The sequence below is a fragment of the Schistocerca piceifrons genome, chromosome 10 (assembly GCF_021461385.2).
Source record: "Schistocerca piceifrons isolate TAMUIC-IGC-003096 chromosome 10, iqSchPice1.1, whole genome shotgun sequence".
NCBI classification, from domain to species: domain Eukaryota; kingdom Metazoa; phylum Arthropoda; class Insecta; order Orthoptera; family Acrididae; genus Schistocerca; species Schistocerca piceifrons.
The window spans coordinates 48,158,455-48,175,326 of NC_060147.1; the positions used below are offsets into that span (position 1 = coordinate 48,158,455).

The 16,872-nt window shown below is 39.2% G+C and overlaps 1 protein-coding gene across 2 annotated transcripts in view; it reads right to left on the bottom strand.

The window, feature by feature from the left end:
* LOC124718642 (collagen alpha-1(I) chain-like) overlaps nt 1-16,872 on the bottom strand; it is a 268,769-nt gene that overhangs the window by 18,788 nt on the left and 233,109 nt on the right. For both annotated transcript variants that reach the window (XM_047244268.1, XM_047244267.1), the window contains 3 exons: nt 12,513-12,638; nt 10,825-10,897; nt 7,019-7,224 (listed from right to left, as the gene is read on the bottom strand). In XM_047244268.1, the coding sequence (XP_047100224.1) occupies nt 7,019-7,224; nt 10,825-10,897; nt 12,513-12,638 (405 nt within the window). The remainder of the gene's footprint in view (nt 1-7,018; nt 7,225-10,824; nt 10,898-12,512; nt 12,639-16,872) is intronic.

The following is a 16,872-nucleotide window of genomic DNA, read 5'->3' on the forward strand; positions in this document are numbered from 1 at the left end:
AAAAACGTGATTTTGGTGTGGCAAAATGTCTGATGTATATGTTTGTTATTACTCATATTTCATTGTGACAGATCCTCCTCCTTTCACGTTCTGAGAGCATTGCACACAAATATTAAATGTATTTTCTATAATTTTTGTTTAACAAATGGCTTTTCACTTAGCAAAACATTGTGCAAACAATGTTGTTGTGTGTCCTAGCCCTGTCGGCGTTCATTTTATCCTGAGACAGTTTGGCGCCGAATTTGAATTTTGTTTGCTTCTCTCTCTCTCTCTCTCTAAAAAAAATAGCTCTGAGCATTATGGGACTTAGTATCTGAGGTCATCAGTCCCCTGGACTTAGAACTACTTAAACCTAACTAACCTAAGGACATCACACACATCCAAGACGAAGGCACGATTCGAACCTGCGACCGTAGTAGTCGCGCGGAAATCATTTAGCTGTTTGTGTTGCCTATTCTGTACATTTCCTTTAATGTGTGTATTCATTTAAACCTTTTTGCCTTCTGATTTCCTTTAATGTGTGTATTCATTTAAAACTTTTTTGCCTTCTGTATGTGGAAGTTCTTCTATTGTTAATGTGTGGTACAGGCTGTGGCTGGATTTCAGAACTTTTAAATCTGTTGCTATTGTAGTTGGTTGGTGGTTATGGGCTATCAGGTGGTCAGCAAATGTGCTAAAGATGCTGTTACCTTTTAGGGCTCAAGTTGTTCTGAGTATCTTGTTTAAAAATTCTTGCATGTTTGATGTATACTGACTGGCAATTGTTGCATGTGATTCATATGTTCCTGATCTGTTGAGTTCATCTGTGAGTGTCTCCTTTGTCCCAAGTTTTTTATGTGTTGTGTTGTGTCGTCTATCCTATACTGTCTGAAGTCCATGTTTCTTCAATATGTCACCTGTTTTGTGAACAATTTTGTTGTTGAAGATGAGTATAAGCAATTTTGTTTTGTGTGTGTGTTGTTACACTGTTGTGTCTAGCATGTAGTCGTTCTTTGTATGTTGTGTAAGGTTTTGCGTGTGTGTGTGTGTGTGTGTGTGTGTGTGTGTGTGTGTGTGTGTGTGTGTGTATGTGTGTGTGTGTGTGTGTGCTTTTCTGTTTACAAAATTGTTTGTCTAACTTCTCTATCATATGGGTCTTGTAACCATTTTCCACTGCTATCTGTTATGTTGTGTTTAGCTCCTGTGTGTAATTCTGTTTGCTTATAGGTGTTCTGTTCAATCTGTGGAGCACAAATCTGAAGCTTTCTTGCTTGTGGGCCAGCAAGTGGCTCAATAACATTGTAAATGGTGGTGCTATGAGTTCAGGACACCACACAGATGATACTGCAAAACTGTATAATGTAAAATCAAGGTAAGAACAAAAACACACAGAAACTATCTTTAGGCCTTATTTTGTTACATCAGTTACAACCTAAAATATGTTCACTTTTTACAGTACTTCACTAAATAGAACCCAATGATGATGGCACAGAATGCCCAAACATGTTTAGGTAAAAAATAGAGTAGGTTTGTCATGAGCATAGAGCTTTTAAGACCTGCTTCATACTGTTTAAATGCACAAAGGCAAATGAGTAAATGAGTAATCTACAAGAAAATACAAAAGAAAATTTTGGAACAAAAATGAAAGTGTGGCAGAAACAGATAGTGGGTCTGGCAGATGACAGTGACAGTTCTTGTAGCTGGTAGTAATTTTGAGCAGTCAAAGGGAAGATGTGTAGGCAAAGACAAAGGTTAGAAAATGCAAAGCAACCACTGAAGATATTTGGTTTAATATGTCTGCATAAAATGAAAGCTAAATGTAAACACTGCAGCTTAGGCTTGACTGTGACCATTACAAATATCAGTGGAAACTACAAAATGCTGTATGCAGGCAGAATTATAATTCTTCCCCTGATGTGTTTTAATTTGGTGGATTTCTGTCAATTTGTAAGGCACGGTCAATTTGTATGTACAACTTAAGGACAATCTGTGACACTGTCTTAAATCAGAAGACAAGTACCTATTTTAGAAAAAGGCTCAAAATAATATGGATGCTTTTGTTGCATGGGCGAAGAGTAATATAAACACTTTTTTTGCTGGTCATGGGCCACGATGTTGGTTCAATTTTATTAGACTGTGGCACGTATCCCAATCACCAGAAGATACACTGAACACAATAAGGCAAATGTATGCAAGCAGTAATGACATGATAACTGAGCATGAGAGTAGCGTGGCAGGGTTTAAACAGGCACTCGCCTGTGGCGGGCTCCATCGGAAGTTCACTGTATTGCCCTGTCACGGCGCACTCTCGCAGATGACAATACACTGCTAATGTGTACAGCTTTCAAGTGTGTGCGTGCATTACTTCAGGCTTCTTTTCCAATCATATTTACATCACACATGCTTTCTATATACTGAAATTGGCATTATTGTTTTTATGTTCTATTGTGCATCCTAGCTTCTAATGCACCATATTTGCTCCTAGCTTCTAATGCACCATATTTGCTTAGTTCAGTTTAAAGAAAGTGTATGTGATGTAAGAACCACTGGAAAACAAGCCTTTGGCCATTAAAACACGTTTTCTGCTGCCAGAGAGTACCACATGTTACCTAAAAGTATTACATAAAAATTGTTCATGACTTGTAAATGGATACAAGTACACCTTGTGATGGAGGTGTATAATCCTGTGAAATGCATGGTGGGAAGAATAAAATATGGGAATGGTTGCAGCATTGTGTTTTCATCTGACAACATGAGAGAAAGGATTAGTGTAACATAGTAAGAAATGAAAACAGGTATTGAGCTAAAATATCTGTGGGACGTTTATGGTTACTTGTAGTTATCAGTTGCACAGTTTCTTAAAAACAGTACACACAAATATTTTTGCACTATAAAAGCAATCAAAAGTCCATTTTGTTTCTATAATGTTGATGAGGTCTTCAGTTCAAAGAGCAGTTTCATGCAGCCTACCAAGTGAAAGACTCTTCATTTCAGCATAGCTACTGCACCCTACATCCGTTTCCACCTGTTAAATGTATTCAAGCCTTAGTCTTCTACACTTTTAACCCCCTCCCTGACAGTTCCCATGAATACAGAATGAAGCCTTGATACCTCAGGATATCTTCCAATCCCTTCTTTTAGTCAAGTTATGCCATACATTTCTTTTTTCCCCTGTTCAATTCATGACCTCCTCATTGGTTACTTGAGCTCCCCATCCGATCTTCAGCGTTCTTCTGTAGCATCACATTTCAAAAGCTGCTTTTTTTGTCTAAACTGCTTATTATCCATGCCTCACCTCCACACAAGGTTACACTGCTTACAAATACCTCTATAGAGGACTTCCTAACACTTAAATAAATATTATGTGTTAACAAATTCCCCTTTCTCAGGAATGCTTTTCTGCTAATGCCACTTGTCATTTTATATCCCCTCTAATTTGTAGACTTAGAGAAAGCTTTTGACAATGTTGACTGGAATACTCTCTTTCAAATTCTAAAGGTGGCAGGGGTAAAATACAGGGAGCGAAAGGCTATTTACAATTTGTACAGATACCAGGTGGCAGTTATAAGATTCGAGGGACATGAAAGGGAAGCAGTGGTTGGGAAGGGAGTGAGACAGGGTTGTAGCCTGTCCCCGATGTTATTCAATCTGTACATTGAGCAAGCAGTAAAGGAAATTAAAGAAAAATTCGGAATAGGTATTAAAGTTCATGGAAAAGAAATAAAAACGTTGAGGTTCACCGATGACATTGTAATTCTGTCAGAGACAGCTAAGGACTTGGAAGAGCAGTTGAACAGAATGGACAGTGTCGTGAAAGGAGGATGAACATCAACAAAAGCAAAAGGAGGATAATGGAATGTAGTCGAATTAAGTCAAGTGATGCTGAGGGAATTAGATTAGGAAATGAGACACTTAAAGTAGTGAACGAGTTTTGATATTTGGGGAACAAAATAACTGATGGTGGTTGAAGTAGAGAGGATATAAAACGTAGACTGGCAATGGCGAGGAAAGCGTTTCTGAAGAAGAGGAATTTGTTAACATCGAGTATAGATTTAAGTGTCAGGAAGTCGTTTCTGAAAGTATTTGTATGGAATGTAGCCATATATGAAACATAGACGATAAATAGTTTGGACAAGAAGAGAATAGAAGCTTTCGAAATGTGGTGCTACAGAAGAGTGCTGAAGATTAGATGGGTAGACCACATAACTAATGAGGAGGTATTGAATAGAATTGGAGAGAAGAGAAATTTTTGGCACAACTTGACTAGAAGAAGTGATAGGTAGGTAGGGCATATTCTGAGGCATCAAGGGATCACCAATTTAGTATTGCAGGGCAGTGTGGAGGGTAAAAATCATAGAGGGAGACCAAGAGATGAATACACTAAACAGATTCAGAAGGATGTAGGTTGCAGTAAGTACTGGGAGATGAAGAAGCTTGCACAGGATAGAGTAGCATGGAGAGCTGCATCAAACCAGTCTCAGGACTGAAGACAACAACAACGACAACAATTTGGGAATTGCCAATTATTTTGCTACACAAATTATTTTCATTGTTTAATTCCCTAACCTAATTCCTTCAACATCACCAGATTTAATTCAACCGTACTCCTTTACCCTCATTGTACTTTTCTTAATATTCATCTTATATCTTCTTTTCAAGACATTATCCATTCCATTCAACTGCTCCTCTAAGTCCTTTGACGCCTCTGACAGAATTAAAATGTCATTAGCAAACTTCTAAGTTTTTCCTTTTCCAAATTTCTCCTTGATTTGCTTCACTTCTTGCTCAATGTATAGATTGAATAAAATCTGGGATAGACTACAACCTTATCTCACTCCCTTTTCACTGCTTGATTATCATGTGCTTCAACTCATGATGTCAGTCTTGTTTCAGTACATGTGGTAAATAATCTTTCACTTCCTTTATTTTATCCTACATTTTATAGAGTCTGTCACTTAAATAGACACGTCAATGTTATCGCCCACTGACAGTTTGAACTTACAATAAATAATGCTATTCCAGCAGCCATTGGAGGAACAGAGACAATCAACTGTAAATTGTGGTGCACATTGGAACAAACAAGATGCAATGGGAGGCCGTGAACCTCCCCCCCCCCCCTTCCCCCCCTCCCCCCCCCTCCCCGAACAACCAGTGAAAAAAGAAAATATAGTGCCATCAGGTGTTTTTCTCTCCCTCCCCCTCAAGAAGAGGTTTAACAGGGTTGGGACCGGAACTTTATATGGATATATATGTCACCAGAGAAGGCTGAGCAGGAGACCACAGAATTTTGAAGGAACTCACAATCCGTGCCATTGTTTCCAGTACTGACTGCAGACTCCTTGTTCCTGTTCACATGGCAGTCTTGAAGCACAGATTTTTAAGGTTCTGTGACAAGCTGGGCTGCGACTTCCTATATTTTTGCCACAGGTTTGTGAACTGTAGTGTCTCCCTAAGTGGATCAGAGGTACACTATAGGTTGTTATCCCCATAGCTGACTGTGTTTTGGGTGCACACAAGGTTTCTTTAGCTTAGACAAGCATAACCTTATGTCGTCCATGTTGGATTGTTTTTTAAGGAAACAGCAACTGTTTTGACAATAATAGTTCAAATAAAGCAATTTATCTGTGTCAGTCACATTATTTCCTCCCACGACACATTTCGAGAGTTTATACTCCCATCTTCAGGTGGAAAAGAGTGCTATTTTGTTACATGTGTACCAGTTGGATGCAGCTAGTTGTTTGTTTTGGTTTCATTTTGAATCTGTACCAGTGCACAGAACCCTGCAGTTCATTGTATTGTTGAGAACGTTATTTTTGTCGAAGGCACCTATGAAGCGTTTATAAAGCTGCACCAATGACATTATCTACATCCACTATACCTACACACATACTCCGCAGTCCACCATACGGTGCGTGGTAGAGGGTACCTCATAACACAACTAGCATCTTCTCTCCCTGTTCCACTCCCAAACACAAATAGGGAAAAATGACTGCCTATATGCCTCTGTACGAGCCCTAATCTCTCTTATCTTATCTTTGGGGTCTTTCCGCGAAATGTAAGTTGGCGGCAGTAAAATTGTACTGCAGTCAGCCTCAAATACTGGTTCTCTAAATCTCCTCAGTGGCAATTCACGAAAAGAACGCCTCCTTTCCTCTAGAGACTCCCACCCGAGTTCCTGAAGCATTTCCGTAACACTCGCGTGATGATCAAACCTACCAGTAACAAATCTAGCAGCCCGCCTCTGAATTGATTCTATGTCCTCCCTCAATCCAACCTGATAGGGATCCCAAACGCTCGAGCAGTACTCAAGAATAGACCGTATTAGTGTTTTATAAGCAGTCTCCTTTACAGATGAACCACATCTTCCCAAAATTCTACCAATGATCGAAGACGACTATCCGCCTTCCCCACAACAGCCATTACATGCTTGTACCACTTCATATCGCTCTGCAATGTTACGCCCAAATATTTAATCGACGTGACTGTGTCAAGCGCTACACTACTAATGGAGTATTCAAATATTACGGGATTCTTTTTCCTATTCATCTGCATTAATTTACATTTATCTATATTTAGAGTTAGTTGCCATTCTTTACACCAATCACAATTCCTGTCCAAGTCATCTTGTATTCTCCTACAGTCACTCAATGATGACACCTTCCCGTACACCACAGCACCCTCAGCAATCAGCTGCACATTGCTATCCACCCTATCCAAAAGATCATTTATGTAAATAGAAAACAACAGCGGACCTACCATACTTCCCTGGGGCACTCCAGATGATACCCTCACCTCCGATGAACACTCACCATCGAGGACAACGTACTGGGTTCTATTACTTAAGAAGTCTTCGAGCCACTCACATACTTGGGAACCGATCCCATATGCTCGTACCTTAGTTAGGAGTCTGCAGTGGGCACCGAGTCAAACGCTTTCCGGAAGTCAAGGAATATGGCATCCGTCTGATACCCTTCATCCACGGTTCGCAAGATATCACGTGAAGAGGCAGGTCGGGGCAGCTGGCAGCCCACCAACTCACCTTGCTCTGCCCGGCGGCGCCCTGTCCCAGGATGGCAGCCAGAGCGGCGGCGTCATAACCCAGAGACTCCCCAGGAGCTCCCGGAGGTCCAGGCGGCCCGGGAGGTCCCGGGGGTCCGTGGCGACCCTCCTCTCCGGGGGGACCCCTGGGCCCAGGTGGTCCGGAAATCCCCTGCGGCCCTGGAGCTCCATCCCTTCCGGGTGTCCCTGGAAAAGCATACAGGTGCAGGTTTATTTTATGATATTTGCAGAGTCACAAGAATTACTCGACAGCTAATACACTACTGGAAAGGGAGACAATGTCAGGAAAGACAGTGTCAATTTTGATGCGATGACAAGTGTATGCTACCTGGACGTTAGTATATGCTTATAAGAACAAAATATGTGAACCTCCAAAACTGATATTACATCAAGGAAGTGAAGTGCTTCAGGGTGGCACAGATAAAAGTAGCCTGAGTAAGTTAAAAGGAAATGCAGTGAAATTACGCAAACAAAGAGCTGAAATAGACTTACCATTTATTTACTAAGAAAAATACAGTTAAAAATACATTTATGGAAGATAACAAAAGGGAAGCAGTGGTGGGGAAGGGTGTGAGACACGGTTGTAGCCTCTCCCCAATGCTATTCAATCTGTATATTGAGCAAGCAGTAAAGGAAACAAAAGAAAAATTTGGAGTAGGTATTAAAATCCATGGAGAAGAAATAAAAACTTTGAGGTTTGCCGATGACATTGTAATTGTGTCAGAGACAGCAACGGACTTGGAAGAGCAGTTGAACGGATTGGATAGTGTCTTGAAAGGAGGATATAAGATGAAGATCAACAAATGCAAAACGAGGATAATGGAATGTAGTCGAATTAAGTCGGGTGATGCTGAGGGAGTTACATTAGGAAATGAGATGCTTAAAGTAGTAAAGGAGTTTTGCTATTTGGGGAGCAAAATAACTGATGATGGTCGAAGTAGAGAGGATATAAAATGTAGACTGGCAATGGCTAGGAAAGCGTTTCTGAAGAAGAGAAATTTGTTAACATTGAGTATAGATTTAAGTGTCTGGAAGTCGTTTCTGAAAGTATTTGTATGGAGTGTAGCCATGTATGGAAGTGAAACATGGACGATAAATAGTTTGGACAAGGAGACAATAGAAGCTTTTGAAGTGTGGTGCTACAGAAGAATGCTGAAGATTAGATGGGTATATCATATAACTAATGAGGAGGTATTGAATAGGATTGGGGAGAAGAGAAGTTTATGGCACAACTTGACTAGAAGAAGGTATCGGTTGATAGGACATGTTCTGAGGCATCAAGGGATCACCAATTTAGTATTGGAGGGCAGTGTGGAGGGTAAAAATCGTAGAGGGAGACCAAGAGATGAATACACTAATCAGATTCAGAAGGATGTAAGTTGCAGTAGGTACTGGGAGAGGAAGAAGCTTGCACAGGATAGAGTAGCACAGAGAGCTGCATCAAACTAGTCTCAGGACTGAAGACCACAACAACAACAAAAACTGAAAGGGACCTGCAACACCAATACACAGCTGTGCACGTCTAAGCGTATTCAGATACACTTGGCGTAAAGTTCGGATACTGATGGTGGAAATTTCACAGTTGATGCCGTCTTTAAGTTTGTGTATTGTGTGTGGATTTGTTTCATAGACCTTGCTCTTTCAGTGTCACATGTTGTTATATCTGGTGAACACGGTGGCCATGAATTTTTGCTGACAATTCGTTCCTCAGTGAAGACAGGGTGGACTCATTCTAGGGATACCTTAGACACGTGACATTTTACCCCATCTTGTTGGAAGAAGCAGTATTGTCTTTCACTTTCAGTGAGCCGAGCACAAAATATATAAAAAATTTCCATATACGCAACCATGCTGAGCGTAGTGTCAAAAAATATCAGTTCAATGTTGCCAAAGGCCAAACAGTGTTCACATAACAGCTCATATATAACATGTGTTGTTTGACAGGTGGCTCTCCCTTTGATAGTATATAATTAGCCAGTTACAGTGCTGGTAGAGTCTTCCCCTGACCTGCAGTTCTATGTGACTTTTCTGAACCCTAGCCTTTTCCCTAAACCTATCAATTTCCTTTCCCTTCACCCCTCTTCCTACCCCTTCAACCCTTCTCCTAAAAGCAAGAGCTACAAGCTTGCATAAGTAAAACCTCTTCTATATGTTTGTTCTGCTGCTGCTTGGGAGGTGAGTTTTTAAATATTCAATAACATTATATTGTACAAATATTCAGCCAGACCTTGATAAGATATTAAAGTAGTGCAATGATTGAAAGCTTTCTTTAAATGTTCAAAAATGTAAAATTGTACCCTTCACAAAATAAAAAAAAAAAAAAAACATAATATCCAATGAATAATGTTAGTGAGTCACAGTTTGAATCAGTAAACTCATAAAAATACTTATCTGCAACACATAACAGGGACATGAAGTGGAACAACCACATAGACCTTGTCATGGGTAATGCAGGTAGCAGAATTCGGTTTATTGGCAAAATACTAGGCCATATTCAATCGGTCTACAAAGGAATTGCTTACAAATCACTCATGCAACCCATCTTATTATATAGCTGGAGTGTGAGGGACCCATACCAGATATTGAATGTATACAGAGAAGGGCAGCACGAATGCTCACAGATTTGTTTGACCCATGGGAGAGTGTCACAGAGATGTTGAAAGAACTGAACTGACAGACTCATGAAGACACAAACTATCCCGAGAAATTCTACAAGTTTCAATAACCAGCTTTAAATGATAACTCTATGGATATACAACAAATATACAACCACCCCTACATATTTCTCCCATAGGGATTGTGAGGATAAGATTAGATTAGCTACAGCACCGACAGAGGCATATGAATAGTTATTTTTCCCAAGCTCTGTACATGAGTGGAACAGGAGAAAGCCCCAAAAGCCGGTACAGTGGGACAAACCCTCTACCATGCACTTCAAAGAGCTTCGCGGAGTATACATGTAGACATAGATGCATAAATTTGATTACTAAATGAGATAGAGCAAGTAGTTTTGCTATTTCCAGAGCAAATTAACTGACAATGACAGATGTGTAGATGATATAAAACACAGAGTGGCAATAACATCAAAATCTTTTCTGAAAAGAGAGAGATGTGGAGAAGTCTTTCATGAAAGAATTTGTCCAGGGTGCAGCCCTGTATGCGAGTGGAATATCGAACAGACAAGAAGAGAATACAAGTGTTTCAAATGTGATGGTACACAAAATTCTGAAGATTAGAAGGTTACGCCAGGAAGTTAATGAAGAGGAATAGAATCAGGGAGGAAAGAAATTTATGGGACAACTTGACCAAAAGACACACTCTGAGGCATCAGGGAATTGTGAGTAGAGTAATGTAGAGAAGATTGGGGGTTGGGGGGTGGGAGGTGTTTAAAAGTGTAGAGGGAGATGTGGCTCAAATGCAGGCAGCAGATTAAATGAATGTTAGCTGCAGTAGTTATGGAGAGATGAAGAGGATTGCACAGCATAGAGTAGCAAGGAGAGCTGCATTGAACCAGTCTACAGACTGAAGACTAAAAAATGGCTCTGAGCACTATGGGACTTAACATCAATTGTCATCAGTCCCCTAGAACTTAGAACTAATTAAACCTAACTAACCTAAGCACATCACACAACACCCGGACTGAAGACTATGACAACAGCAATGTAAATAAAAGTTCAGTTACCTCACATTCCAAAAACATTAGGGCACATTAAGAAAAGCTGAGGAAATGTGTAATACAGATACACTGCTCTTGATAATAGGCAGACACTGCTTTTACTGGCATACCTTTGGTTCCAGTTTCTCCATCCTTTCCTGGTGGTCCGGGAGGCCCAATCATTCCCTTGTCTCCAGGGGGACCCTGAAAATCCACAGACACTTTAGCAAAGAACTTCTGCAGCAATAAAATGTAAAACTGTTTTTTTTTCCTTCCAAAAGAAGAATTAATTTGAAGTTATCTTCAGGAGGAAAAATTCAAGTATTATTAACAGACATTAAAAAATTATACATTTTGGAAAATTAGAGGGGAGGTGCAGAAGATTAAGATTCAACATTGACAGGAATCTGTCTGTTATTATTTGAGCTTAGGGTCATACAAGCTGTATCATTACCAGTTATGAGTTCTTGGCAAGTCATCAAATAATCTGTTTCGAAAGGAAGAGAAAGTGAGATAGCACAACACTAGAAAACTAAATTACAAAATCAGACTGACACCTATATAAGTACTTGAAAATGTTTCACAGTAACTCATAAAAGGAAAAATGAACAGGACACCAAAGTCTCATATTTCTTGTCCTGCTATATTGTTGCAGGGGCCGGTGGAAGAAATTGTGTCTGCTTTAGTCGAATAATATCGTTTCTCTTCCTTAGTAAAATGTAAAATGATTTAGTGGTTTTATGAAATAATGTAGCCCACACCATCATGGATTAAAACATACCAATTTATTCGTAATCACCCTACAGCACAAAGAGGTGAGTGTGCCCGTTTCTGCATCTGCTCTATTCCTCTCTACCAGGATGATTCATTTATATTGAGACACATGAAAATGTGACAGCAGCAGGGTTAAAATTGCTCAAGTGAGTGCCTAAATGACAAGAGGCTGCAAAAATGATATCTAACACCAAAAAGCTAAGCAGAGAGAGTTATGTTGCAGCCAGAGAGATGTGCTTTATTACATGTGTCATAGACACCCAGACAGTATAAATGTATCTGCACTCTGATGGGTGGAACTGATGGCTACATTTAACTACGAAATAGTGTAAGATGAGTAACTTTTAAATTGCAAATACATGGTTGAAATATTCACAATATGAAACTGATTGTGAAATATATATAACATTCACAAAGTGAAAACTGGTAAAAAAAATTGGGTAAGTACTGGTGTAGGTAAACTAGGTTATACAACGCCTGCCTACAGGTGTGATCGACAAGTGGCAAACTGGTCAACTGTGGCTGCAAGGGTTTGCCAAGAAGCCAGTATTTGGGCACAGTTAAATCAGGCTACTATTAGACAAGTGTAAGTTGGAAAAAAAGACATCGTAATATATCTGGAAATACATTTAAAAAAGCTTTCTTTTTTTACAAAAATCCCTTTGCTCGTTTAATGACTGGAGTAGAATTTTTTTTAATACAAAAATTAGTAAAAATTTCAAACTCTTCAAATGACCTGTTTAGCTGTTATCTCTCAGATTTTCTTGGCAAGACCATTAATTATATATCCTTTGGTTGTACAGCTAAGTTGTCAGTTCAGTTTTATGCACAATTATTTTGATGACTACATGTCTGGCTGGTGTCCAGGCAGAGAATATGCATACTAACACAGCTCAAAAAATGGTGGTGGTGTTAAGTCACTGACAGAGACATAAACAAACCAGAAAAACTTGCTTGCTTTTGGATGAATCCTTTTTGAGCAGTATGCTGACTGTACTCATCTGGCACAATGTGGCTGTACAGGTGTGCGTGTGTGCGTACTCACAATGGGTCCGGGCAGTCCCTGCAGCCCAATGAGTCCTCGGTGGCCCTTGGCGCCCTTCGGCCCCTCTTCTCCTCTCTCTCCCTTGGCACCCTCCGGTCCAGGAGCACCGGGTTTTCCTCTTAGACCCTAAAATGAGATAAGCTTGCTAAACACAAATAATCAGACATGAATATAAACACAAACACTGAAATCTAAGGCAGAACACATGTACATTACTACTCAGGATCTCACATTACGAGATGAGGCCTATCCAGAAAACTAATCTCTGACTTTGTGTGACGTATTAAGTAGAGATGCACTAGAGCCATGACAGTGAGAAAGCTACATCACTTCTCATCCTCTCCCCTCCCTCAATCCCACACCCCGCTCTTTAGTATTTAATTTCACTAAAAATGATATAGCTATTAGAACTGCTTATTAAGGTTATTGTAGACAGTTATATTTTATTTAAAAATATCAGTATTTGATATGTCAATGCCAGTGCCAGTGACAGTGAAGGTGTGAGGAATGGAATTTAATGACACACTATGGTTTTACGCTGTTGCAGAACAGTTACACAAATAACGAAAGGATTTCGTCAGAAGACTGTAGTCAGTGTCTGAGTGAACTACAGGTTGATACTGCTGTTAATTTACTGGCGTAATTAGAAGGCCCAGTTTAAGGCACAAGTGACACAGGCCATCACTTGCAGTGTCAAGCTGAGATGGGTGACAGAGGCTGTACGGGACATATCACAATTAGCAGTAGCCGCTTAAGAGGTGCTTACATGCGAGATTTGAATACAGTGCATATCAAAATTATCAGTGAAAACTGATGCAGGTGAAATTTTATGTGGGGGAAAAGGAGAAGCGGGGGGGGGGGGGGGGGGGGGGGGGGGGGGGATGGCACCAAACAATAAGTCACTAGCCTGGGAAAATATTCTCAAAATGTCCCTGTTAATTAGAAAACTAAACCCTTACAGCAGATGTGGAGAATTTTTTCAAGGAACTAAAAAGATCTATAAGAATATACAGAGTGAAACCTTCAGTAGAGGGCACATTTCAATTATGGTATTAATATTGGTGATTACACTGAACCAAAAGCCAATATTTATAAAAAGGGTGGAGATGTCTGTTTATAGCCTATACGAGCTGTTCAAAATGATCACCACACCTAAAAATCTTATCAAATGTAAAATATGTTCTGTAACACCCCTTCTGTCATTTCAACTGCAATGATTTTGAATTTCGGACCTACTTTGCAGCCTTGGCTCCAAGAAATTTCTACTTCTACATGCAAATGAAATATGGCCTGGCTACAAATGATGTTGAGTCTACTGTCACAAATTGGTTGCAGTCTCAGAGTTCCATGGGTAGGGAATTTGTCAGCTTTAATAAATATCCTTTAATTATTCCAGTATTTTATTTACAACATAACAGAGTTTACTTTCCATACATTGTGAAATAAGATAAGAAATGAATAATTTATTGACAATATACTGTACTTTCCAATAATATAAAAATCTATACCTTAGATTTTTCTCATAAAGTCTCCTTTCCTTTCCATACACCATTTAGAGTATATAATGTAGATAAATTTTCTTTGATTAATTTCTGAAGTGATTCTTACCGAAACACAACATTCAAAGATTTGAAGTCAGAAGTAAAGTACACATATCATTTTATCAGTAAATACTGCAAATTTACTTTTAAAAGAGGTCACAGCGAAACAAATTTACAGCTCATCTCTGGCTATTTCTTGATCCAAAAAAACTGCACTAGGTTGGACTGACTGAGGATAATGAATATGTTCTGAGAATACCAGCATAGAAGGTATGTGTCACTGAAAGGCAACAAATCTGTACCGGGAAGCATAATAAAGTGTATGTTACTATTAAAAGAATTTAATGAAGTAAATTTAGTTTAATGCTGTATCAACACAGAGGTCATAAGAGGTACAGAATGATATCAGGATTGGCAAAGATAGGAAGAAACTGTGACCTGATCTAGTGATTATCTGATGACATGGGTTTACCATGGAAAACCCAAACTGGGACAGGTATATGAAGATTTGTAATCTGCTTACTTGTAGTAAACTGTCGTCATCTCAAACACTGTACAACCTCATTTAGTAAGAAACTGTTAACCTCACACTAACCCTACATATAACACATGCTATGTCTGAGGCAAAAAGGGCAAGTTGATTACAACTTGCATAGGAACATATAAGCAATAATTCTTTGTCATGATTTGCAACTTTCCTTAATTCTGATGAGAAGGAATTGTTGTTTCAATTCTTCATTGTCCTAAGACAAAAGAGACCACTAGCAAACAGCTAAAAATCCAGCTTTCTAAGACATTTTAAGAATTAAGAAAAAATACGCTCTCGCAGAAGATTCATTTGACCTCTCTATGAGGTATTTTGAGTAGAATGACATGCTCAATGCCAACCAACAAAGATTCCAGAAAGCTCAGTCTCATATGACATCCGTAAAATTATGGACTGAGGAAGTCAGATGGGTGTAGCAAAGGGTGGTGCAGTGAGAAGTAGCCTGCCTCTCCTTTGAATGCCAATGCAAGATTTTGACTTCTGAAATAGACTAAACAGCTACAACAATTGACATTTTTATGCAATGATCGATTGTTAGCATTCTTCTATCAACAGTTCAGTTTATTTCATCAGTGAAGTTAGTGTCTGCAGAATGTCTTTCTTGATAGAAGAAAGAATTGAAATTGTGGAAACGTACATGAAAACAAGTTCGATTAAGAAAATTTGCAAAATTTTTGGGGCAAGTATTCAGATAGAAAACTACCAGAAAGGAGAACAATAGAGTCCATATAAAAACTGGTGCACCTACAGATCTGTGCAAAATGTAAAATGACAAAGAATTCCTTCAGTTCACACACCAGAAGCTGTCGCAGATATTCCCTGAAGAATTATTCAAAGTCCAAAGAAGTCTACACAGAAACTGGTCCAACAGGCACATGTAAGTAGGCGGAGCTGCCAGCAGATATTGGAAAGTCTTAATTTGAAGCCCTATCATGTGATGGTTGTGAAACTGTACACTTCCCAAGTAGATGAAGAAATGCTACTTCCTGGGAAGCAAAATTACCCATGATGGAAGAAGCAAAGAAGACATAAAAAGAAAATGGCATAGGCAAAAAGAGCACTCATGGCCAAATGAAGTCAATCAATATCAGACTTAATTTGAGGAAGGAATTTCTGAGAATGTACATTTGGAGCACAGAATTGTAGGGAAGTAGACCTTGGACAACGGGAAATTCAGAAAAAAAAAGGACAATCAAAGCATTTGAGATTTTATGCTGTAGAAGGATGCTGAAAATTATGAGTAAGATAAGAAATGATGAGTTTCTCCACTTCATACAAGTGTTTAGATACCTTACATATGTTTAATGAAACTTCACAGTCTAAAATAATGCAGAGTCAGCTCAAACTAACGAAATGTAGGAGGACATACTATATTTTTCTCAGTGACATGTGGCTTTCTCTTATTGTTGAGGTTTGAAATGGTCTGTTGCGCTCTGGTAGTCACAATATGGAACAAAACAACTGCTAAATGGAAACAAGGAACTCTCAAAATTGTTATAGTCAAGAGTGGTACAGAAAAGTGATGCAGCTGAGCCACAAAAAATTTGAAACCTAACCCACAAGATTGTAATATTGATTGAGAGTGTGGGAGCCAAGGCTAACATGAGGTATACTGAATGTACACAGAGAAGAGCAGCACAAACTGGTAGAAGTTCAAAGACAGATGCACATTATCCAACATAAGCCTACTTAAAATGTTTTGAGAACCAGTATTAAATGAAGAATCTTGACATACGGGCGTTCAAAAAGTCTCTCCTCAGTGCCATATTCTTTACTAACAAATTTCACATTAAATGTTGATAGTCCCCCCCCCCCCCTCCATTGTTGAATACACAATTCAATAATTCAATTCGCCTAGTCATGTTTCCAAGCAGTGAAAGTGGATATTGCTGTTTTCAATTCATTGATGGATTTTGGACGATTTTTATAGACAGTTGGTTGCACTGCACCACAGAAGAAAATGTCAGGTGGTGTTAGGTCAGGTGATTGTGGAGGCCAAAGTCCCTGTGAAATTATGCGATCACCAAAAACATCAGGAAGCAGTGACATCGAAACGCGAGCTGTATGCACGGTTGCACCATCTTGTTGAAAATAAACATTCAGTATATCACTTAACACAAGCTCTCCTATGAATGGGTGAATGGGTACAGAATATCACTGCAGTATCATTGTGTGTTTATTGTTTCATTGAAAAATATGGGACCCACAATCCGACGTCTAGAAATTGCAATCGAAACTCCTATTTTCACAGAATGAAGTGGTTCCTCATGAA